Source organism: Thunnus maccoyii, chromosome 2 (genome assembly GCF_910596095.1).
Source record: "Thunnus maccoyii chromosome 2, fThuMac1.1, whole genome shotgun sequence".
NCBI lineage: Eukaryota > Metazoa > Chordata > Actinopteri > Scombriformes > Scombridae > Thunnus > Thunnus maccoyii.
In genome coordinates, this window is record NC_056534.1 from 21,137,507 (window position 1) to 21,163,312 (window position 25,806).

The 25,806-nt window shown below is 40.3% G+C and overlaps 1 protein-coding gene across 1 annotated transcript; it reads right to left on the reverse strand.

Moving 5' to 3' along the window:
• Positions 1-25,519, reverse strand: wu:fc21g02 (formin-A). Its single transcript, XM_042392649.1, has 15 exons — positions 25,483-25,519; positions 24,640-24,786; positions 20,893-20,938; positions 19,352-19,499; positions 19,184-19,241; positions 18,966-19,047; positions 12,973-13,088; positions 12,410-12,578; positions 6,896-7,026; positions 5,677-5,754; positions 5,411-5,440; positions 5,136-5,204; positions 4,823-4,957; positions 2,342-2,470; positions 1-2,070 (listed from the first exon to the last, which is right to left on the reverse strand). Exons 2-15 carry the CDS (start codon positions 24,643-24,645, stop codon positions 1,957-1,959), a joined length of 1,311 nt encoding a protein of 436 aa, XP_042248583.1. The 5' UTR covers positions 24,646-24,786; positions 25,483-25,519; the 3' UTR covers positions 1-1,956.
• Positions 25,520-25,806: the final 287 nt, after the last annotated feature.

Consider the following 25,806-nt stretch of genomic DNA (forward strand, 5'->3'; position numbering starts at 1 on the left):
AAAGTTCACTGCATTTACTCCTCACAACATGCAGAGGTAAAGAACAAGATACTGACAATAAAACCAGACTTTGGCAGAGAAAGGCATTTGTGATGTTACTTACAGGTCAATAAATACCTGTTTTAAGAAAAGTATTCTTGATAAGTAGGAATGTTTCTGACCTACATCCTGGACATCAGAAAGGATGCAGCAACACTCAACAGGCAACTGTTGGTGAATATGTACACTCCCTTTGGTTTTTTAACTGCATCATCCAAATGATCAAATTGAATTAACAAGTGCCAACAATTGCTAACATTGAACATCTTGTTTGGCCTGGGCTTTACTATGTAGGTGGTGTAGATTTTAGAAGCACCATAGTTCAAAAAGGTGTTGAACCACCTATGCAGGGTAATAACAGACAAACATGAAGCCGCAACACTGTCATGACACACTGGTTCGCTCTCCGAATGTTGATAAATGTTTGGGATATAGGTACCTAAGGCTCTGGATGGAAAGAAAGTGATATGTTTTTTGATGTAACAGTAAGGAGGCATGTGGCCACCTTGAAAGGCAGTCAGAGTGCTTCTTCTGGTAGCATTCTTACAGTTTGGTTGTTAAAAAGACACTTGGAGGGCCTGATCCCACCAGCATGTACAGCAGCCACATGTCACACCAGACCAACTTCATTTGAAGGGGGGGGTTCTAGTGAATTCAGTTTTACCAGGTTTTTACACACAAATTCGCACCATCGACCAATAGCAAACAGTGTTGACCTGCCAGTCAAAAACTGAGGTATCTATCCTTTTAGTAATTCTGTGTTACAGTCCTTCTCATTAGAAAATCTGTCACTTCTGCTAGAACCTAGGACCTGCAGGATGGACTACCAAACGGATAAAGCAGGCAACTTCCCCAGTGCACCAGACCCCATGGGCCCCAAAAGCTAAGTACACAGAAATTTCTTACCAAATTTTAAAATAAGCAAACCCAAACAAGGAGAGATTCTGAAGCTTTACAGAACACAACAGCCTGATGTGAAACTAGGGTATCTACAGTATTGAGTAGATGGTGTTACTGTGTGTTCTTTCTGTTGACTGTGCGACTGGTACTATCTATAACTACAATGTCACATGAAGAAATTTCTCCCTTCCGCTTCCTGGTGAGACCAGGCCCTGAAGGTGTGTTCAGACTCCACTCAATGCCAACTTTTGAGGTCAATGGACACAAATGGACAGGAACAGACCCGGGATCTCTTGAAGTATCTGCTCAAGATTAATTTTCACAACAATTTCAGATAAATATTCACTTGTATAACAAAGGTTTAAGACTCTATTTACAGTCCTGGCCACATTTAACACATACACATACAGTCAGTGTCTGTTTTTAGATGTCTGGTTAGTTCCACTGGCTGTTAGTAGCTAGTAAACACAAACTTAAAAAACACTCCACTGCTCAAATTTGATTGAGCACAATGACACAAACATTATCTTTGTGTTTAGTCTGAACACACCTCAAAGCTCCACACTTGAGTAAATCTCTTAATTTCTTGGTTTCTGGCACATTATATAAGAAATCACTCTCTATTCCACCTGCTAACACTTAAAAGAGAACACCTCCTTTCCTTATCTCCTTGCCTCTGGAAGTTTGATCCCAAAATAACTGACTCTTTGAATCCTACATGTGACTGCTCACAAACACAGCTTGCTGACCCAGCTGTAGTAGATTATATACCACAGATAATTGCTAATTTAGCCTGATAACACATTCTTTTCAGTCAGGTAAGGGATTAAACACTGAGCAAGGCAAGAAGGTAAGGGGTATGTACAGTCCAAATGCTTTTCATTGTTCCTACCTGTGCCATTTTGCATCCCTGATTTGAATGCTTAGACAAAGGAATGCAAAATGGTCACAGAGGGCTGCTGTAAAACTAAAGTGAGGAACGACTGGGAGGAGGCTGCTCCAGGGGCAGGACCTGCTCTACAGGAAGTTGGTGGAGTTTGTCCCTCCGTCGATCTGAAACTTGTAGGCACCGTCAGAGGAGCTGTGAACATTGGTGGAGGAGGGGGGTTGAGGAGATGAAGCTGTGTCAGCCTGGGGGGTGAAAATAAAAATTCTGTGATAATACAGTTAATACAACAGATTAAGTTTGCTTCTCTCATAATCGTTGTTTTTAGCATATGTGGGTCCATGTCTGTTACAGACCTGATCCTGTCATTTCCCCATGGTTAAAATGTCATCCAGAACCATGAGTTCAATTACCAATTTTTGGTAATGTATTCACCACAAATAAGTACAAGTACAATTACTTGCGTGTGTGTGTATGTGTGCATGGATGCATGTGTGTATATGTGTGTGTCTGTACCTGTGGTGCAGCAGTCAGCAGAGGGTCAGCAGGTGAGGCTCCCATATTCTCCATCTTGACCTCCTCCTTCACAGGTTCACTGGCTGCTGGTGGAGGAGAGCTGTACATGACTGGAGCTGGAGCATAGCCCTACAAACACACACATACACAGGCACACACACAGACACACACACACACAGACACACAGACACACACACACACACACACACACACAGACACACAGACACACACACTCTTTTTATCTTATGTAAACCACTTCGCAACTATAACTAAGTAGATTCAGTCATCACTCACATTTGCTTCTTTAAAGTAAATGTGGGGGGGGGGATTGTTGCTGCTGTGCTGATGCATCTCTCTCACTCTTCACTCTTTTGGTTTTGTTTAACTCTACATTTAGGGAAGGCCTGGCCTTCTCTAGCCTACAACATTATTAGCCTACAACAATAATATGTTTCTTACACATTAACGCATCAGTAACAATGATTCAATAATGTAATATATTTGATAAAATAACTCACAGGGGCCATTTTGTTGCAGAACAAGTATTCTACTTTTGATAATTAAAATACACTGTGCTCATATTACTTTACTCTTTATTACATTACTCTTCTTTTACTTAAGTAATATTTTGAATGCAGGACTTTTATTAGTATTGGAGTATTTTTACATTATGATATTAATACTTTTACTTAAGTGCATTTTTTGTTGAAAGGTGCTATTCAAATACAGTTGCCTTGCCTCTTAGGAAAAGCTTATCAAGTTAAAAAAACAAATAGTGCTTTATTAGGAAGGTAAATAGGAAAATCTGTTATTTGTCAGTCTGATCAACAAAAGAACCATAAACAACTTTCTTCATTTATTAGAAAGATTTTTCTTTTCATGATCTGTTATTTCCCCCATTAACTGTTATTATAGATAAATTTAAAGTCAGGGAGATTCTGTCCTTCAGAAAGAAACACTGTTTAAACACATTTATATTATACATAATTTGTCATCATTTCCATTCAGTCACATGTGAGGCTGAAAATTCCTGAGCTTCGGGTTCGATATGAATTACATAATTTCAATTTTCCCTGAAACATTTAGCCAAAAATAATTTCCAGTGTTCAAAAGACACCCTACCCATAATCTGGGTTATTAAACAATGAATATACAATCAAAATATCGATAAATACAGATGCAAATAATAAATAAATAATACAAATGCATTCTGCTGATAGAAATGGTTCATGTGCCTCCTAGCAGGACACAGTACACAGTATAATTACAGAATGCAGGTTCTTATTGACGTGCAGGTGTGTGTTAAACAGGTAACAGTCTGCAGGGAGGAGACAGCTGCTCTGGCAGTGATAATTGTGAGCCTTTATTAGTATTGACACAGTGCACATGTGTGCAAACACAAATTCATCAAAAGTCGCTGCAGCTGTTAAAGATGAATGAAAGCTGTGATCAGCTGTGTCACCAGCATCAGAAACAGACGTTGCTTCACATGATGCTTCAGAGGAAAGGACGTCTCAAGCCGAAACTATGAGAAGGGTCTATATGCAGTCTTGCAGACCTACACAACACACCCACTTTACTACATTACACACCCACTTTACTGCACGACACCCCCTCCCTTGTTGTCACCATAATGGCATGCTACACGACACACCTCCCTGACCCCTAACCCTAATCATCCCACTGCTCATGCTAAACCTAACCAAGTGGGTGTGTCATGTAGTAAGGTGGGTGTGTCGTGTAAATACTGCTGGTCCGCAGATAGACCTACTAGGAAATCATACTTTCCGCGTCCGCAAGTGCACAAGGGTCTCCGTGATGTAAATTTCATCATCAGAGGGTGTATGTGTAGGCTCTGTGTGTACATCCGCGTACCACCAATTTGTTGAAACCACTACGCTGTCCTCCTGTAGACACTGATCTACTGCGTATGTGTGGAACACGTCTTTCAAATGGACTCTAGAAAGTAGTACAAACAGAACTACTATGCGTCCATGGTGCCTGCAGCTGTCCACTCAGGAGTACATTTGTGACTTCATTTCTTTAAAAACATATTTCCTTGTTTCCTCCCTCCTCCCATGGTTTCCTTGCGTCTCTCCATGCATCCTCAATGGGAGGGACTAAGATGCAAGGAAAAGGCGAAAAAGTGAGGGAAACATGGATGCAATTTAAGAGGCTTGCAATGTACCCTATGCATGTACTGCATTCCTATTTTCATTAAGCTGTCACTTTTCTTAACATACAGGAACTGCATTCAGACTGAAAAGTCTGGTTGAAGTAACATATTATTGTGTTTAAAGGCTGATCAGGAAAACACTGCACAGTGGTTTGTAATACTCACAGACCAGATTTTACAACTGGAAAGTTATCATGCTGTAGCCCTGTTTACTAGTGCGCACATGTGGAATGTGTCTATGTCTGCAGACCCCTATGGCGACGGGGCGGAAAGCAGGTATTGGCCTTTTAACAGTTGGATCATACCATAGGAGCTACAGGTCCAGGGGGGTACTGGCCTGGTGGTGGACCGTTCCATTGTGGAGGCTGGGCAGAGGGGTACATAGCTGGGCCAGCAGGAGGGTAGGCAGGGTTCTGAGATGGGTAGCCTGGACTGAAACCCTGCATGGGGAGACAAACAGGAACTAGATCAGTAAATACTGAGAGAGGAAGCAGACAAACAAGAAAATAAAACCAAAACATTCAACTCCAGCTGACAGCTTTGAATCTAGTTTGGTAAGACCATGTAAGCCTGGTTTTACCAATATTTCAAAAAGCAGGCTTGTATTGTGATACTAACAGCAGGGGGTGGGGGGCCATTCCACTGTCCTGGGCCAGTGGTTTGAGGGGGAGGATGGACTGTAGGATCCTGTATAGGAGCACACATACACACACAGAAATGTACACAAGAAAAGTACTTGTCTTAGATTAACATTACACAAACAAATCACCAATAATACACCATTAATTGTGATACTAATTACTAAATACTATTACTAAACACTAATGATGATAATTTGTATAATGATCATGTAAACAGGTATTGACTTTGTATAGTAAGTGTGTGTTATGTACCATGCCAGGGTTAGGTCCATGGTAGTACTCCTGAAAACACAGAAAACAGTCACTTTCTGTCATTTGTTGAGTAAACATCAACAAATCAAGATTCACTTTGAGACATTCATATAAACATTCCATCAGACAAGACCATTTCCACTAAACAATATGTGATACTATTATGGGATACTGTCAATTATACGAAATTATATGAAGACCCAATTGTACAGTAATAACATCCATGACTACATGAAAAGTGATCAGTATTAGGAGTATGATCTCACTGCTCCTGGTTGTCCTGGAGTGCTGTAGGGAGGAGAAGGTCCAACAGGACCACTGGGAGGAGGATGGACTGGAGTGGTCTGGAGAGAGAGACATACAAATGATGAGGCAGTACATTGTTTGGGGACTGCAACTAATGATTATGATATTTTCATTATCCATTATCTGTTTATTATTCTTCAAATTAATAATTTTGATTAATTAATTGTTTAGTCTTTAACATGTCAGCAAATAGTGAAAAATTAAATAGCCTATTCTGTCTATCCTAAATATATTCAGTTTATAATGATACAAAACATAGAAAAGCAGTAAATCCTCACATTTGAGAAGATGGAACTCTTTTATGTTTTTTAATGTATTTTTATATATCAGTTTTGGGGTGAAGATTATTAATTTACTACACAAAATGTTTAAAGGGGCCAATATTTCAGTCAGCGAACTCATGTGGAATGGTTTATCATGTGAATGCAGAATGTACAGTGTTGATATTTGGTGTCTAGTCTCTGACTTTGTCACTCCACACATGGAAGCTAGCAAGCTCAACATAGCAGGGAGTGATGATAATAACTTCCTTTGGGGAAAGTAGGCACTGGTGGCCTTTACATATCAGTGTGTGTTTCCGGGTGTTGGGAGTACTACTACATACTGTACATAAAAAAAAGTTATATAAAGCCTTTTGTTACTCCAGAGGGAGCTGGTCTGAGAAACTGCCTTCAGTGACATAACATTAACACATCCGAATCTTCAACTGGGTACTTCAGGTACCAGGTTTTGACAGGGAATGAGAATGTGTGGAATTAAAAAGAAAACATCTTTGGTTCTGCTGCATCGATTTTCATGCTTTCTTTTTTACTGTTAATCGAGAGTCTGACAATGTTATGTAAGTGCAATGCTAAATCGGTAGAGAACATGGCCCGCACCCTGACTCCCTGACAGGCCATAACAAGAGTCAATAGCAACAGCAAAATAAGCTGTTTGGCATTGGCAGAGAAGATTTGGCATATTTTTCATGGGCACAACCCACATACCCAGCTCTACTGCTCATCCCAAAAATGCATGTTCCTTACAAATGTGGCACCATTTAAAAGGGAAATAAACAGGCTTTCCAACGTTATAAGATTTATTGCCAAGAAGCATTGTTACAACAAAGAGATAATCTACCAAACACAAATTTCCTTACTTTTTGTGCTATGTTTACTTGTTAGTGCATACTATTAGTACCTGTAGTGTTGCAGCAGTGGTGGCTTTCTTTTTGAAAATCTTCTTCCGACAGCAGCAGCAAATCCCAGCCGGGATGCCCAGCAGTAAGAGCAGAGCCATGAGCGGGTTTCCTCCTGAGTACTCCTTGTGGTCTGCAGTGGAAAAGAATGTTGGGGTGTGCACAGGTACAGCTGTTATGGGCCAAATTCAGACCAAATCCAGCAATGCATGAAAAATGGTAGTCCTCTCATTAATTTGAATGGTGGTAGTGCATTTACGCTGCGGGAGGGGGGACCTCATAGGGGCCAGCAAAATAATGCAGCAGCCATCTGACAAGAAAACGGACCAGACTCAAATTTTGCCGAAGCGCAACCAAACGTCACATTGTGCTGGCCAAACATATATCTAACTGCACATTCCTGATGGATTACTTCGTACCGTGAACACCGTATTTGACTGTTTACCTTGTGATCATTGCTGATGACACACTACTTATATCTGCATACGCTACGTTTTAGTTGCATACTAGCTGAATAAACTTGTCTTTTGATTTCTAGAGGACTTTCTAGAGGGCTTTCTTCTTGTCAGTATCCAGTCAGGCTAGCTATCAGGCTGATCTATTTGTTCATATGAAAATCAACAGACAGAATATATGTTATCACCATCTCTGTTGCAGTTTCTTTCATTTTGTAAAAACATAAACATGCTACCAACCCAGTTCCCTTTTCTCAACACATACTAAAGAATTTAGTCTGCTTTCATGTCTCCATTATAGACTAAATGAATGAATGTTTTCTTCCAATGTTACTCCCCCTCCACCCTGATGCCAACCACTGCTGTAGTTACTTGTTTGTGCAAAGCAATAACATTACTCAAACTATGTTATTACTATGAAATGCACATCATTACAACTAGGGCAGTGCCTGTTCAAAACATGCCTGTTCGGAATGGGCTGATTGCTTATTATTTCTTAAGAACTGCGTATGTATGTATCAACTGACAAATGTATTAATTAAAATGATGTGGACTTAAAATTAATTAAATAGTTTAAATTCAGACAGAAATTTAACTAGTGAGACTAAACTGAGGTTGAACCGTAGAAGCAGTTTACGGCCTTCCATTGGTTGAATCTCCTGTCAATCAAAGGTGTCTGTGCTCCTATTTGCTAGTTTTATTGCCTCCGCCTGTTTTTTTCTCCTGTGTATGCTCATTCTTCTCTCTTGGGCAGTTTAAATGAGCAGAGCGTGTACCTTTGTCCTGCTCAGCAAGTCAGAGCCCAGACGCCCCACCCCGCTGTGATGTGACGGTGTTTATATCAAACAGCCGCGCCGCACTCAGACACAGAGCTGAGCAGCTCGCTGTTTGCTTGTTTACTCAAAGTTAATTAAACGTGGCATGTGTCCAAACAACTTCATACTCCACACTACACTTCCTTGGGTCCTCAGCAGTACACCCATCAAGTGTGAAGTCGAGTCAGAGCACCATCCTGACACATCCTGCACTAAGACTTGAACGTACATGCCAGGTTTCATTCACAGTACGCAGTTCAATAGTAGAGCTTAAGTCTCTTAAACTTTTTCAAGTTATTACCAGTATGGATGTACCACCTCTAACCACAGTGTGAGTTGCAATGGCAGAGTGGCTGTAGGGGAATGAGGGTCAGGCAACTGTGACCTGGAATGAGTGCCAGGTCGCGGTGACCTGTACCGATACCAAACATGTCAGTCCACTGAACCAAAACAGGAGACATCTGGAGATATTGGGAAAGAGGTGGAATACCACACACACACTTAGTGCAGAGATGCCTACTCAAATTTGGTCAAAGTCCAAGATAAGTGAAATTGGGGAATGTCTCATTGTTCTTTAGATTTGAGGGTGCCAAAGAGTCTGGCAAAACAGGATGAGACTTGTCACGCAACATGAACACATACACACGCATAGCCTGTCTCCAATATAAAAAGGCATGTCACGTTCTGTAATGTTGGAATTTTGTCTGTCTACGTTGTTGGTGAGCCATTGTGAAATAAAAGAGATTCCCCATCTGACACCTGTGTCTCGACCATCTGATTCCTCTGTTGTCCACCTCTTTCTGCCACAACATGGTGCTGTCCATATTTCAACTCATTCACTCCATGAGCAGAAGAAGCAGCAAGTCAATGTTGTTTATGAGGTGTTTTTATATATTTCTCAAGAACCGCTGATCCAAACAACTTCACACTCTACACTGCACATCCTTTTCAAAATATGCAAAGGACAAACATACATACATACATATAGACAGACAGACAGAGACTCCTTGCTTTATAGTTAGTTAGCTTTTGCCTGTTCCCAAATTCAATATAAAATTGTGACAATTTCAAACCCTTTTCAGTGAACATGCTTCTTTCTACTCTCCAATTTCCAAAGTGGTGTTGATCATTTCTTCACGGAGCTAGGCTCTGAGGAAAACAATCTAGTGGTCTTTGCGACAGCAGCACAAACAATAATACCACTTGCTAAGACTGGGGGGATGTTGAAAAGTTGTCTGTTTCCACTTTAAAATTACCTGATACCATGTGATCATCAAACAGCATTTGTTCTGTAACATTAATCTCCAATATTAGATTATCATATTAATCAGACTAATTAAACTCATTCACATCTCATTCTAGAGATAAAGAAATTCAAATTAAAAAAAATATTTTCTTTCATTCTTTCAGTGTAATTAAATTTATCTTGTCTTGAGTTTTTGGGAGAGGTCTTGGTATAAGATTTTAGCTTCCTACCTCTCCTGTACAAATGTTTATTTACTTTAAATGAATATAGTTGAGTATATCCAGGTAAAAGTTTGTTTGTTACCTGCATGTGAACGTTTTCATGTATATATTACATTTTTCAATTATATAAAAATAGCATTTTGTATAGCACAAACAAATAGATAAATAAAGTAAAACACAAATCAAATCCGAATATTTAGACTGTCAGGGCTTAACATCTGTACAGAGGAGAAGAATCTTCATGTCACACTTGTTACCAAAAGTTTTCTTATTTCAGGTCATAATGCTGACCAGAATTAAATAATTGCATAATGTTCATATTGTTAGCTATCTGCAGTAATTGGTTATTGGATGTTTTGTGGCTGATAAAAGTTGTCATCAACACATCTGAATTTTTTGTACAGGATCAGACTTTTTTTTAACCTTTATTTATTCAGGGAAGTTTCACTGAGTGTCTCTTCTGCCCTGATCACATTCACACAGGTACACACATTCACACCTGGAAGTTGCCCAGTATAAGATAAGGGCTTGGCTCAAGGGCACCTCAGTGGTGGTAATGAGGGAGGGACAAGCGCCACTTTTTCACTTTCCCCACCCAGACCTTTCCAGTCTTTTTGATCCGGTGACAGCCAGATTTTTCCCATCATGTACTGATCCTTGCAGTCAGTGGAGAGCGACTGCAGTGCCTGCCTCCAACAACTGCAGCCACCTAAGTCTCATGAAATTATTGTTGCCCACATGTGCATGACATTAGAGCTTGTTTCAATTAAGTCGGAAAAAAATCTAACATGCATTGTGCAGTGATCGCCAATGATCAATTCTGCGCAGGCCTGGTTCATCTCAAATGAGCCCATTGTCTCATCTAAAACAACAAGCCCCCACCACTTAGTAGTGCCGGATTGCCGGATTTGATGTGAATGCAGCCTTGGCCTTATATCTTTAATGATAGTCCGAAGGCAAGATTCTGTCAAGTACAGTTACTATAGTACCTGTGACATCACAGTTACAGGTCATTCTTATTAACCATGAGCCATTAACCATTAATTGTTTACACAGTACTGTGCATTAGAGGTTATCACAGGTCCAGAAATTTCTATCCAACCTGAGAAGAACCTATGACGATCTTACCTGAGCCAGAGATGAGAAAACTGACTGGGTATAGCTGCATTTGATTCTTTTTTTCCTTATTTTATTTAATTTACATACTTTTTCATTCTATTTGTTTTGTCAGCTTATACATTCTTCACCATGATAACTACTCTTCACTGTGTTTGTGTTCCCTCCTAGGCATTTGTTCAACTTTTACTGTATGTCTCAAACTTCTACTAGAAATAATTTGTTGGTAACTATTTCTAGTTGAATATGAGAAGTTGATAACTACTTTACAGTTTAACAAACTACAGTTATCTGGCATATATTAGTATTGATTAGTTAGTTAAATACGTTTGTTTACAATTGTGTACAAGCTAACAGCAACCTTACTACAACTCTCTCTTCATTGGCTATTATTTAACTTGGTGTTTAGTCAGAGTTTCGACACTACATGAGAACACTACAGTGTACTGGAAGGATTGCCATGTTCTGTGTGCTGTTGTACTGGTTTATTTTATGGAATGAGAACCATATGCCTGAACACCACAAGAGGTACGATAAAAATATATATAAAACAAGCCATAAAATGATGTTCATATCACACTAAAATGAAGGGAAATTAGTGGCTGCCTGCAAGCTTGGAAAAAGACAGTAAAGTAAAGAATACTTAAGGGCCTGTATATGCTAGAAAATAACTAATTTGTATGACATATTCGACCACGTTGGAAGACAAAAGTGTTTATAGTTGTTCCGGTTCTGGTGAGTAAAATCGTGATAATCATTCAATTCAGAGATACGAAGCACATTTTCAGACAGTCTCTCCTGGAAGACATTTGTGGTGTCACACTTGCTTGTGTGCATGAAAAGTGTTGTAGTGTGAAGAATGCAAAAAAAGCTAGATAGAGAAGTTGCCAACATTGTCACCTCGCCATGCCTGGCCAGTCACTGTGTGAGGTGAGTGTGACTGATTATCTGTTTCAGAAAGTTACAAAAATTGTCGGACACAATCCCCAAATCCCACTGTTGAAAAGGTGTTGGGGAGGTTCTGAAACTATTTCACCATTGACAAACACTGCTGTTGAATCATACTGGCCCTTTAACATAAAAGGAGCAGATTCTAATGCCAGGGATATGAACAAGCTGGACAGAAGGAAATGGATGAATGAACAGAGTAAGGCCGTATTCAGATCAAATCAGGTGGTGCGGCCCACCGCCAAAGGGTTTAGCAGAGGTGTGTGGGGGTGTTTATTTGTGCTCTAGAACATTACTGCTGTGAAACAATCAGAAAATAACGTTTATTGATTTGATTCACCAGCTGTCTCGCTCTCTTCATTCACTCTCTAGCTCGCTCTACCACAGCTGCTCTCTCTCTCTCTTTCTCTCTCTCGCGTACTAAAATACTGATTAATTAGCAATATAATCATTATTTATTGTATGATAACTCCAAATGTGTGGTCTAGCTATTATCCAGCCATCAGCTTTCTCATTAAGACAGGTACATCATTACATATGGTACCATTCAAGTCTTGTGTTTAGCAAGAAGCCTGTCTTATTCTCTACAGCTCAGAGTCTGACAGAACAGCTGAAGAAATAGTAAAAGCACACTTGAAAACTTTTTCTGTGCTTTTTAAATCAAATTCAAATTCATTGATTGCAGACAAACACATATATACATATGAAGACCTACCTGTCAGGTCCATCCTGGTAACAGACACCAACCGGTCCCTGCGGTCTTTCAGGGTGTAACGTCCCTCATCACTGTAGTTCACATTTCTGATCTCAATGTTCATGGAGTGGGTCCGAACTCTGTCCCAGTAATCTGGAAGGTCCTGGGATACCCGTGCTCCATCACGCACCTGTGGGAGACATTCCTGTTAGGTCATCACTCAGCACCATTTCCATCTGAATCACAAGGGAATATGCTTGCAAGCTTTTAAAATGTTACAAAAAATAAAATTGATGGGGTTTTCAAAAACATCCATCTGAAAACTTCAAAGACGTAATTGGTGTTTGGGAAATTATTATTTCTTAGGGCCAGCTAATGCACTGACACATACTCAGCATTTATATAGTATTGTGGTACAAAGACATACTGAAAGATGAAAACACAGGTATTGAAACAAATTCAACCCCCCACTTCTGTACTTTGAACAATCCATCCCCAAATCCTGAATCCACTCCATCCCTGTGCACATCACCTATTCAACCATCCTCCCATCTATCATCTATTTATCCCTTCATCCATCTCACCAGTGTAACGTTCGCAGCCTCCCCCGAAAAGGAGAGGACAGCGTCGGCCAGGTCAATGCCCTCCAGTGAAATGTAGAGAGTCTCGCCTGCTAGACACTTCAAATAGTAATGCCTGGCTGGAATAGAGAAGAGAAGAATACAGAAATAAAGTCACACTACCAAAGTATGGAGTTATATTTGTGCCTTAGTCCTGAGCACACCATGGGACATATTGAACACATAGAGGGTTTTTCCTGAAGAAATTAAATTACATTGAAAGATAGGCAACAGTAAACTAAGCTAGATGGCTAACTTCATAGTAGCCAGCTACAAAGCTAAGGCAGCGGCAATGTAGTTCTTTTAAAAAGTACGATTTCAGATGACCAAGATTTTCTTAGGTTGACTACAGCCCTACTAGTTTTAAAGATAGGTTGACGATACTGACATCATATGACACCAGATGACCTAAGGTTTTGGTACCAACCATGTCATGCTAGCTTTTCAGGAGGGCAGGTAAATAATGCTCCAAAGTTAGCTACAGTTAGCTTAATTCATAAAAGGGGTCCCTTTGAACTCTCTCTCTGTGTCTTCCATGTGTGAATAAGAATCTTTCCTTGTTCTTTTTTCATATTTGCATGGATTATGGATGGATTACGGACCTTGTTGAAATGCAACTTGCATTCGAACATGGAACACATTTATTGTTGTTAATTATTATTTATATTAGTGCATCTAAGATATTATTCCCCTCTTCCCTTCTAAGATGATCTAATTTTAATGGGCTTGATGATTTTGAAATTCAACTGGCATTTTAAAAGGCCTGGTTTTTGTCATTATTTCTGTTAGTGCATATAAGAAATATGCCTGTCAAGCTGACAGTGAATGGCCTTGATGGTTTTATTGGAAATCTGTAGTTCACAGGAGAGAATCTGTGTTCAAAGTTAAAAAGATGCTATTCAACAATATTATTTGAATTTTAATATTCTTCCTTGGTGTTGATTCTACATTAATGCCATGATTTTACATTTTAATATCCATTATTACAAGCTTCAATATTAGGAAGAAAAAAAGTGATTAATCGTGATTAATCACAGCAAAATGTGAGATTAATTAGTTAACTTTTTAAATTTTAAAGACAGCCCTAGTATATTTGTTTCTACCCATTAGCTATACCGCTTATCCTTTTAGATCCTTTACTAAAGGTCCTGCATACTCAGGTATTCTCAGTTGTGTGGCATATTAGATATACTTATATACTGTGGCATATCAGATATACTTATATACTTTTACTCAACAAGAACTTGGAACATGAATATTTTTTACCAGAAAATTCAGAAAAAATAAATAAATAGAGAGAGGAAAAGATGAAGAGAGAGAGAGAGAGAGAGTGTGTGTGTGTGTGTGTGTGTGTGTGTGTGTGTGTGTGAGAGAGAGAGAGAGAGAGAGAGAGAGAGAGAGAGAGAGAGAGAGAGAGAACATTTGTTTTAGGGAAATAATGGAAAAACTTGCAGGCAAAGCTAAGGAAATAGTCAAGGTGTCAGTGAGAAACAGCCCCTACAACCTTGAGTATAACCCTGATGCAGTGTTTAATATTCTTAAACAGCACTTTGGTGAAGCCATCTCCTCATCAACTCCCCTATTTGACTTCTACGCCACCTTGCCAAGCACTGGTGAGATTGCGTTTGATTATTGGCTCCGCCTTAATGAAACTAAGGAGCATGTTGTTGACTGTCTGAATCGGAGGGGTGGCTCAGTTGATGAACCTGGACTTGAAGTATCAATGCAATTCATCTGTCATTGTCCTGATGAGCACCTAGCCACATTCTTCAGAAGCAAGCCTTTGGAAAAATGGTCTGTTGTGGAGGTGCAGGACATGCTTGAGAGCCGTCAGCAAGAGTTCAGAATTGCAAGTAGAAGACAACACACAATCCCACAGTATTGCATGTCACAGTCAGAGTATACTGTGAGTACTCAGTCCCTCGTGGAGAAAAGGCCTAGCCCTCAGTGAATTGAGCCCACCCCGCCTCTTGTCTCACAGCCAGTTCCTCTGTCCAGCAACCCTGATGCCACATCGCTGTCTCACCTGATAGACATGCTGTCCAAGCTCCTCCATGATCAGCAGGCTCATAGCAACAGACCCAGTCCCTCCTTTAACACACAATTCCAGTACCCCAGACCCCGTAACATGTGTCATGTCTGTGACAGCAGAAGTCACAGCACAAAAACACACTATGTTCGTGACCACCTCTGCTTCTCATGCTTTTCAAGAGGCAGACAGCATCACAGACAGCCCCAGACACCAGCACACTGTCAGTGCCTCTTCTAGTCCTGCTCATGCCAACACTACTCCGATGGAAAACTAGCATGTCCACATTCAGAGGGGGAGAATGTGGGCACTGAATTTGCCCCCAACAATTCAGATGCAGATGACCTTCAGTCAGTGTGAAGTTACTTTTGTGAACAAGAAGGAGATGATAAAGTGATATTTCAAAGAACACAGCATTTAATGGACAGTGACAGTCTTTTTTATACAACAGTTGAGACAGCAGGCAGACAGTTCTGTGGACTTTTAGACAGCGGCTCCATGGCCTGCACTATAAATATGGAGACATAGCGCATCCTCCTTGAGTGCGATCATCAGCCATTTCCAGTAGTTAAATAGTTGTGGGCTGTGGAGGTGTTTTGTGAAACCCAAGTGCATCTATGACTTGAAAATGACTGTATATGGCATTCAGATGATAGTTCCTGTACTTGTGATACCTGGTCAAGTTGACACTTTCATCATAGGCACCAATGTCATAAAACACTTCCTGCACTGCATGAAAAATGACAGGGCTTACTGGAAACTTCTGAAAAAACCTGACACTGGAAATGTGGGAGAAAGTGCCAAGTTTCTGGGGCTGATGGCAAACCTTGAGCGTTGGAGAGGCCATCATATTCCTGACAAGATAGGCACAGTGAAATTAAAGAAATCTGTAACACTGCAGCCTCGCACAGAGCACATACAATGAGGCAAACTCCCAGTGCAGTCTGACCTCTCCATTGGCAGTGCAGTTATCGTGGAGCCTCCAACATCAAGAACCCTCAACTGAAATGTGATAGTTAGCAGAGTTGTGGCACCTCTTTGGAAGTCCTGCAGTGAGTGAGCATCTACCCTGGTATTAGTCTACAAGAAGAATGAAGACCTTCGAGTGTGCACTGATTTTAGGGAGCTAAACAGATGTACCTTCAGGGATGCTTTCCCTCTGCCTCACCAGTCTGATACCCTGGCTGCTCTTGGAGGTAATGTTTTCTTTAGCTCCATGGATCTGACCTCTGGCTTCTATAATGTCCCCCTCCATGATGACAAAAGGTTCATCTCATACACAACCCTTGTTGGCCTCTATGAGTATAATAGGCTACCATAGGGCCTCTGCAACAGTCCAGGCTCCTTCATGAGGATCATGACATCCATCTTTGGTGACCAGAACTACACCAGTCTCCTTTGTTACCTTGATGACCTCCTCATCTTTGCACTACCTGAGGAGTTAGCCCTTGAGAGACTTAAGATGGTGTTCAGTCGCCTGCAAAACCACGGCCTCAAACTTGCTCCAAAGAAATGTCACCTTATAATCCATATAAGGTGACATTTCCATATAATCACTGAGAATGGTGTGTCTACAGATCCAGAGATGGTTGAGGTCATAGCAAACCTTACAGAGAAGGACCTCATGATGGAGGATGGTTGTACTCCCTCTCCTCGGAAGCTGAGATCAGTTCTGGGCATGTTCAACCACTACAACAACTTCATTGAAGGCTTCTCTACCCTAGCAAGACCACTATATAAGCTAACATCTGAGCCCAAGTCCAAGCCCCGTTCCCAGCGCCCAAAATGTCATAAGCTATCTCCTGCTGACTGGACAACAGAATGCCAGGAAGCCTTCTGGTCTCTGAAACAGGCTCTCATGGACACTGTGGTGTTGACTCACCCAAATTTCAATAAGCTCTTCATTTTGTCTGTTGATGCTTCCACCTATGGTCTAGGTGCATGTCTGAGGCAAGTAGCAAGGGGTGAACAGAAAGCAAGACCTGTAGCCTTTGCCAGCAAGTCCCTGAACCAAGCCCAGTACAGATATCCTGCGCACTGCCTTGAGTTCCTGGCTTTGAAGTGGGCTTTCTGCCACAAATTCAGTCATTGGTTAAAAGGAAAGCCGTTCACAGTGTGGACTGATAATAACCCACTCACCTACATCCTCAGCAAGCTTAGGCTGGATGCTAGTGAGCAGCAGTGGGTGTCCAAATTGGCCCCTTTTGACTTTGACTCAAGTATGTTCCAGGCGTGCAGAATGTCATCCCTGACCGCCTCAGCAGAATCCCTTTCATTAAGGGCAGTATCACCTGGTAAATTATCCAAGAGCGCTACCAGTCTCTTGTCAATGAGGCGAAGGAGGTTCAGAAGGATGTCCAAGACGCATTCCACTTGACTGTGAACACTTTGATCCTGTCCTCAGAACCTGGAACACCAAAGGAAAGGCAAAATCTAGTAATGTCACCACCAACACTGTTGCAGCCCTGTTCACGAGACCGAGTGGCTACTATAGAGGCAGTTGGCAATATCTACTCCCTCCATTCTCAAGGAACACTTCCAGCCGTCTCACATGAACTCCAACGGAAGCACGAGGAAGACACCACCATATCCAGAGCCCTGTACTACGTTCAGTGAAAGCGGTGCCCATCCAGGCGTGAAAGAAGCCATGAGAACGCTCATGTCCTGAGACTTCTGAGGCAATGGGAAAAGCTGAAGTTGATAAATGGTCTTCTGTACAGGGTAACCAAAGACCTGTCTGCAGGCCATAAGGTCCACCAGCTTGTTGTCCCACCAGGACTGAGACCAATAGTACTCAAGGGCATCCATGATGATGCAGGGCATCAAGGCCAAAGTCGCACACTTCAGTAGGCTTGTCAGCGGTTTTACTGGGATGGCCAAGAGCAGGAAATGAAGGAGTATGTGGCAAAGTGTAAACGGTGTGTTGTGAGCAAATCTCCAGAACCTGAAGCTAGAGCCCCTCTTCATTCCATCCAAACTCACGCTCCACTTGAGTTGGTGTGCATAGACTTTTGACTTCAACCGCACCCTTGGCAGTATGCTACGAGCTTTGCTCCCTCGTGAGAAGAACAAGTGGCATTACATGAACGTATTTTAGCATGACTGGGATTACAGGTTGTTTTAGTGGGTGAAAATCCATTGTCCATATCCATATCTGAGATCATATGGTTTTCAGCCAGCTGTCTGTCATTTGAGGAGGCATGATAGAGCCTGGTGATTACTAATAATACATTATAGCATATTTCCTTACTGGCCTCTGGTATCTAGCCACATACATTTTTTCCCCTGGTTTTCAGATATCTGTTTTCTAACTCTGACCCAAAACAATAGATGTGAATGGACTTTCATTTCTAAAATGTGTATTTAAATGTATATGATAAATTAATATCATTATAATATTATATTATAATATATAATATTAATATACTGATATACCGGTTTGTTATATCGTACAAATAGTGTTTTCTGATAATGAGGACTTCCATGTATCACTGTCTCAGGATTAAAGGCTTATGTGCTTCATTGTTCATTCAGTTGGGATTCAAAGTGGTGTTTATGAGATGAAATCTTTCTATGCACAGATTGTTAAATAGAAATGTGTTTGAGATAATTAAATACTGTTTGTTTATCTTGACAAACATGATATTAAAGTAAAACTACTGAAAGAATAAATATCACATGTTTCCACTTAGAAATGATAAATTGAATTTATGAGCGATAAAACACATGCTTGCTCAGTTCCCAATATACTCAGGGGTTTTAATGATACAGTCATGCTCGGTCTGGTTGTACTACTTGTGCATCTACTGTTATCCTGTGACTTGTGACTTTTGGACACAGTTGCTTGTGTTCAGCCCATGAGACATTTTCAAGCTGTGCTCTCAAAGAAAGAGAAAGTTATGGCTAATACAGCCCTTGGCTAACTCACGTGTGACAGCCACTTTGACAGTGGACACCTCATTATTCCAGTAGTCTCTCTGCGTGTACGTCCCCTGGTCCTCATAAGTGACCTGACAGAAACATACAGACCACAAGTGCGACACCTTCACTTGAAATCGAACTCTTTCCATAAATTTCCACTGCCTTAATCCAGCACTTAATTCCATTTCCAGAACATTTGGACTCTAAACAAATAACTTTGGTTACCTTGTCGATGTACCAGCGTCGGTCACTGCCTGTACCAGATACCCTGCCTTTAGTCACCCTATAGAGGTCAAAACAATAACCACATGGAAATACATCAGTATTGGTAGAAACTCAAACCTTCACTCCCTGATCATCACGTCCACAATCAGAACACTGTGTATTTCTTACTTGATTCTGCTCCTGTCCCAGTACAGATAGGTCTTACTGGGATCATCTGCTGGACTGAACTCTAGCTTCTCTGCACTCTTCGGCAGGTAGATCTTCAGCTGGCGACCGTGGGCCAAACGCTCATGGAGGTCGTGGACTGCATAGGACTCTGAGACGAAGGCAAGAGAAGAAAGACTGAGGCAAAATGTCTGGCATTAACAGAATTTTGGGAAAATTGGGGTGAAAAGGGTAACTTTCCATTCAGTTGTGCTGGTAGTATGCATACTGTTCATCATGTAACGCAGTGGTTCCCAAAAAAGTCACACCCAGGCCAGGGGTGCCGCGAGATTAATCATATTATCGTTCATGTATTGTGCATTTTTAATAATGTTCCACCACCTTAAAAAAATTGCCAATACTTACATTAACTACATTTTATGTAACATTTTCAAATATATCAAAACAGAATAAACAAGCAATAAATGTCAAAATCACCATCAATTCTGTTTAATATGCAGGAAGGCGCAGCTGACCTGACAACTCAATGTTGCTGGTTGTCAAAGTAACACAACATGTTTTCCGGTTTGGGACTTTTGCAGGAGCTCAGCAGACAAAAACAGTGAGCAACAGAGCAGCGATGGAAAGATTTGAGACAAAAAACAGCTCAAAGAAATGCTGAAATATCTCAACACAGAGACTACTGAATCTGAGCCGACCAGCAAACTACTTGGTTAACGGCTTGTTGAATGAAGCATTTGTTAACTTTGTTAATTTTGCTAAGTTTAATTAACACTGTTATATCTTTATAGAGAAGTTCTTCTGTCATTATTGTGTGTAACATTGTGAAAAGTGGCTGATTGAAGGAGTCATAGCTCGAATTCACCCTTCTTTGTTCACCCTCGAATGCTGATATATCTCGGATATTAACATTCTAGGTGAACTCCTTTAATGAGACTACCTTGTTTGGTTATTGGTCCCGGTTTCCGGGTGGTGCCCCGTATTTGTTCAATTCATATTAATAATTCTATTAATTGTTATAATTATTTAATTATCTTTGACAATTGATAATTGCAAATAATCAACTGTGTTCCTCACAGATCCAACAGTTGGTGCCCGAATTATTGATTAAGGTTAACAATATCTTATTTTCATAATTCATAATTATCTATGATAATTATGTATTATTGCTAATAACCAAACGCACTACTGCCCGTCCCAACAAGGTGATTACTGATGTTAACAATCTGACAGCCATGCCCGCTTTCCACAACATTTCACCAGGTGTGTGTGTGAACGTAACACTGGGCAAATTCTCATAGCTCCTCACATTTGTTCTCCCATCACTGACTTTTCTATGAGTATTTACCCTTTTGGTTACCATGAATGCCATACCTGGTGATACATTTAGAAATTTTGGACTTTGGAGATGGGAGGGGTTTCTACAGGTCAGCTTACCTTCAACAATGCCTTTAAGCAATCTGTCAGCCTGAAAAGCACATACTAAATATTCCATCTAATGCAGCATCATTGACAGCAGGTGGGAGAAATGAAATGATACTCACCCACACTGAGGACAGCAGCCAGCACAATCACAACACTCCACATCATCTGCAGACAAGACACAGAGGAGATTTCATTAAAAATCGTTAGTAGTAAATTCAATCCACAATGTTATCACTGTAGACAGAGGGTCAAAGTCTTTACTTAGTTTCTGATTAAAATCTTTGGGAGCTTGGCTAGAATTTTTCATACAATTCTGTGTTTGAACAATGCATTAGGGGTGCACAATTCAGGAAATCTCACGATTCCATTTGATTCCGATTCTTGAGGTCATGATTCGATTCACAATCAATTTGCGATTCAAAACCGATTCGATTTGCGATTCAAAATCTATTTGATTTGCGATTCAAAATCAGTTCTCAATTCAATACATTCATAGATTTGGTTCTAGATTGATGTTTTGAGTTACTCTTTCCATTTGCCTGCAGTAGACACTTTTATAGGTCTCAAATAAAAAAGATTACACTGAATCAAATGTAAACATTTGCTACTCAATGTCAACTCAACGAGTAAGATTTATGTTCCTTTAGTCCACTTAGTCAATAAGAAACCAAGGCAGCCTTGAGACCAAGGGTCAAATGAATGCTTAATATAAAAATAAAAATGATTGCAAAGATAAACTGCTAAGTGTAAAACCTCAAATAACTTAAGTTCCTACTTCAATTAACAAAATCAAACAAACAATAGCTGCCTGCTACATTTAGCTGCAAAGCGCAAACAAGAAAATTGATCACTATTAGCGAGTGATTATTATAACCAATTTTGTTTCTTTTTCTTAATTTCTCATGCAGATTACCATCTAATTGATGTTTGTATATTTACTACATGAATTTAAAGTATTTAATTTATTTAATGTATTTAGTAGACTATTCCAAAATACAGAACAGCTGTTTAAACGCTTGTTTCGCTGCTGTATCTCGTCGGCCTGTTTTTGGCAGTTTGTCATAAACTTCAAGGAGACTACGTTTTTCATTGAGAGAAAATTAATTTCGCATTCCTACCTTAAGATAACCAGCTGGCAGCAGACCTTAATATAGCAGACCTGCGGCCCCTGCAGGGGGGGGCTGCAGGGGCCGCAGCAAGAAAGTTGAACCAGAATCAACTTTTGGAGAAACGCAACCTGTAACGCTGCACAACACCTTCCTAAGACAACTCTATGTTGATTTTTCCTTTAATTTGTCACCCGTCTGAATATAGAAATAGCCAATCTTCTCGCTGATGGTCTTGTTTGCTTATGTAGGTCATACAGAGGCATCATGAGACTGTTTCATGACCAGTGAAAAGTTCCTTGTAGTTACTTTAACAACTTACAGCCAAACCTCTCAAAAGCATCAGAGTTATATTTTAACTCAAGACCATGCAGCAGTAAAAAACATGCTTAACCTTTATAACATACAGTTTAAAGTTACTGTAGCGACTCCTGGAAACAAAGTAAAAAGTCTGGGTAGGATCTTGATTACTGATTGTCTGACACGCTATCAGAAAGATTAGCTGAGATCAAAATATATGTCTAATAACTTTTATTAATGTAAAAGATTAACTTATTATAATGTGCACAACATATACTCAAAATAATCACAGCAATCAGAGGCAATCACAGCTGTCAGCAAAAAATACAGGGCCCACTCATCCTCTCCCTCCTTCTTACCAGCTGCCATGCAGGTGAACAGGTGCTTAAATTGATGATACGAATATCACCACCCATATTCTTGTGACTTGATTATCAATCACTGTGATAGTGCAATAACAAATAAACCAAAAAATAACCCAAAATATAAACCATCACAAAATTACTAATTTACAATTGATTCTAAATTCACAATAAATCCATTCATTGTTCCTGCAGTTACTAAATTCAAAATATGAATCAGGAACTATCTAATAAAAACAAGTAAACAAGATTATGAATCTGATTAGATATCTAATGCCAACTTTCCATACTTGGCAGTTTCTTACATACACATTTCAGTCAGTACCAACACAGTATTGCAGTCCTAATGAAGACATGAGGAACATTTATTAACCCAAAGTCATTTTCCCAAACAGTGTTCAAACTGTCCAGACAGCTATTTCAACACACTGCCCACTACTGAACAACCATTCACATTTATCTACTAAACAGTTTTTTTTAACTCTTACTGGAACAAATGTTATGAAATTCTTTAACTAATGAGCTATCTGACATTAGAAAGAGAACTCTCCTTTGTATCAATCCAGTCAGGCTCGATGCTCTCAAAATCTGCCCCTGTCTGCATTTCAGCTGTTCTGCTTGTTGCCTTTCTATTCTGAGGTATTGCTCAGAATAGAAAGGCAACAGGTTGCTGGATCTTAATATAGCAGAACTGCATCCATAACATTCCTTAAACTATGCTGCTCTGTATAGAACTGTTTCACTGCAAGTCAAAAAAGGACCACTGTAAGTGACTGTAAGTACAAAATGAACAACAGATTTAGAAGAAATAGCAATCAAAATTGTATGAATAAACTAACAATAAACTATCTAATTACTACTGTCTTTTAGGGGAACCCTATCACTAAGATATGATGATGTCATACAAGTCTGGCTGAGGCTGTTAAATCAATGTTCAGTTACAGGTAATATTCAATGTTAAATTCAATGTTTCAGTTTCATGACTCCATAAACTGATGCATAAAATATATTAAGGTATATTATTGAAGTGTAGTTTGACTTCACACATGACATAAGCATGCATTTGTTCTGTATTATCACTACTCTCCACCTTCTAAATGAAGTCAGGTATTTTTGACACTCTGAAAAACAAAAAAGGATATGAAAAGATGTCATTACAGCCAGATTTCAAGCAGCAGACTTTTGCACAAATGTCATTCACTAGCAGTGTGATTGGATTATTTCACTGGTGAAAATCTGAGATTAATCAGATGTCTGAGAAGCAATCAAGGCTTAATGCGGCTCATGTTGATTGATTTTTCTAAACCAGAAAATAAAAAAAAAAATGGTCAGGAGAAAATTCTGGCCGATTTCCTACTGCTTATTTCGACGGCACTTGAAAGCGACACAGGCCCCCTGTGGGACATGATGGTATGTTGGATAAACATCACTGAAACAAAGAAAGGAGATATTCTGCACCATTGTTTTAACCCCTTTGGTCTTTGGTGGTTTGTTTGCAATATGAAACGTATAAAAATGTTTATGTTGCTAATGTTGCTAATATGACCCGTAATGTGATACATGGCATAGATAGGTGTGGCGCGCGTGCACCGATAAAAAAAATCAGTTTATTCCTCCTCGCACGAGAGCGCGCGCTGCACTAGGAAAATAGACTGAATGTGCCTTTTATATGAACTAAAACCTTATTTAACAAGCACTCCTCACTTGAGTCCCTTTTCAAAGCTCGTGTTGGACGTAAAAACACAAACTAGAGCAGGAGACAACTCCGGCAGGCAGACATGTAGGCAAGCACCGCTCAGTCTGCATTAACAAACACCACAATTCACTTGCTTTGAACCGTGTTGTATTCTTGGTCATACTGGAGCCTCTTTCGCTTCATGCTGTCCACTTCAATAGACTAATTCCAGTCACATGAATTTGTGGCCATTGAGATGCCCCACCCAACAGAGCTGCTAGTTTTAAGGAGTCTAACCGGAATGTTGGGATGGGCATTTAGGAACAAAATGTGCCTGTCGAATTGTGCGTGTTGAAAACCCTCCCTTTTTAACAATGAACTGACGCTTAGAATGTAGCATCTACCTGTACCTGTACCACTTACCTTCATGTGTAGATAATCCGTGAATTGAATCTATTCAGGGCTCATAACGTAGTTATAGTAGGTAGTTGGTGTGTCACACTGCTGCAGCCGCTCGGACTAGGGTGGTTATGGGTGGAGGAGGATCAGATATGCGGTGCCTTCAGGATGCTAAGGGAAATGTCGAAAAAGTGAAGGAACGTAAATCACATCGGAGGATGTGATGATGTGATGTCACCTACAGGGAAAAAAGTGTTTATTAGGGCCCGAGCACCGACCGGTGCGAAGCCCTATTGAAACTGAAGGAGTTATTATTATTATTATTATTATTATTCCTCCGAAACAAACGCATTTTTGAGGGCCTAAACATGCACGAAAACTCATGAAAATTTGCACAGATGTCAGGACTGGCGAAAATTTCGATATTTTATGGGTCTCGAAATAAAGCGGGACAAAATGGCTCGACAGCGCCACCTAGAAAGTCAAGAAAATTGAGCCCCTCGATACAGATTGTCGTAGGAGAACGAAATTCGGTATGCATATGTATCATGACCAGACGCACCAAAAAGTCTCAAGGACACATAGCCTAACTCCAACAGGAAGTCGGCCATTTTGTATCAAAGTTGAAATTTTGCACGGATTTTGTCATTTCCAGCCCGCATACTTTAACGAACTCCTCCTAGAGATTTGACCCCAGGACTTTCAAATTCGGTCCGTATCATCTACAGGCATAGGAGATTAAAAGTTGCTAAAACAATTCTCATTAGTCTTTCCTAGGGGGCGTGGCTGGGCGGCGAATTTCGATCCTTCGCCATGAAAAATGAAACGGCTATAACTCCGGCATACATGATCCTAAGAGAGCCAAACCTTTTGTGCTTCATAAGAGTCCCGCCCTGAACGGGTCCATGTGACAATACAGGATATGAGTCATAGCGCCACCTCCTGGCAACAGGAAGTTACATGTTTTACGCTCTGACGCCCTGTGGGCAGCACGGTGATCGAATCCAGCTGAAATTTACTGAGAATTTCATATGCTTGTTAAGAGTCCCAATCTGAACACATGTTCAGTCTCATATTTAGCGAAAGTCATAGCGCCACCTACTGGCAACAGGAAGTATCATGCGTCGTACTTTGTCTAATTACTCCTAGGAAATTTGGCTGATGCACCTGAAATTAAGTCAGCTAATAAAC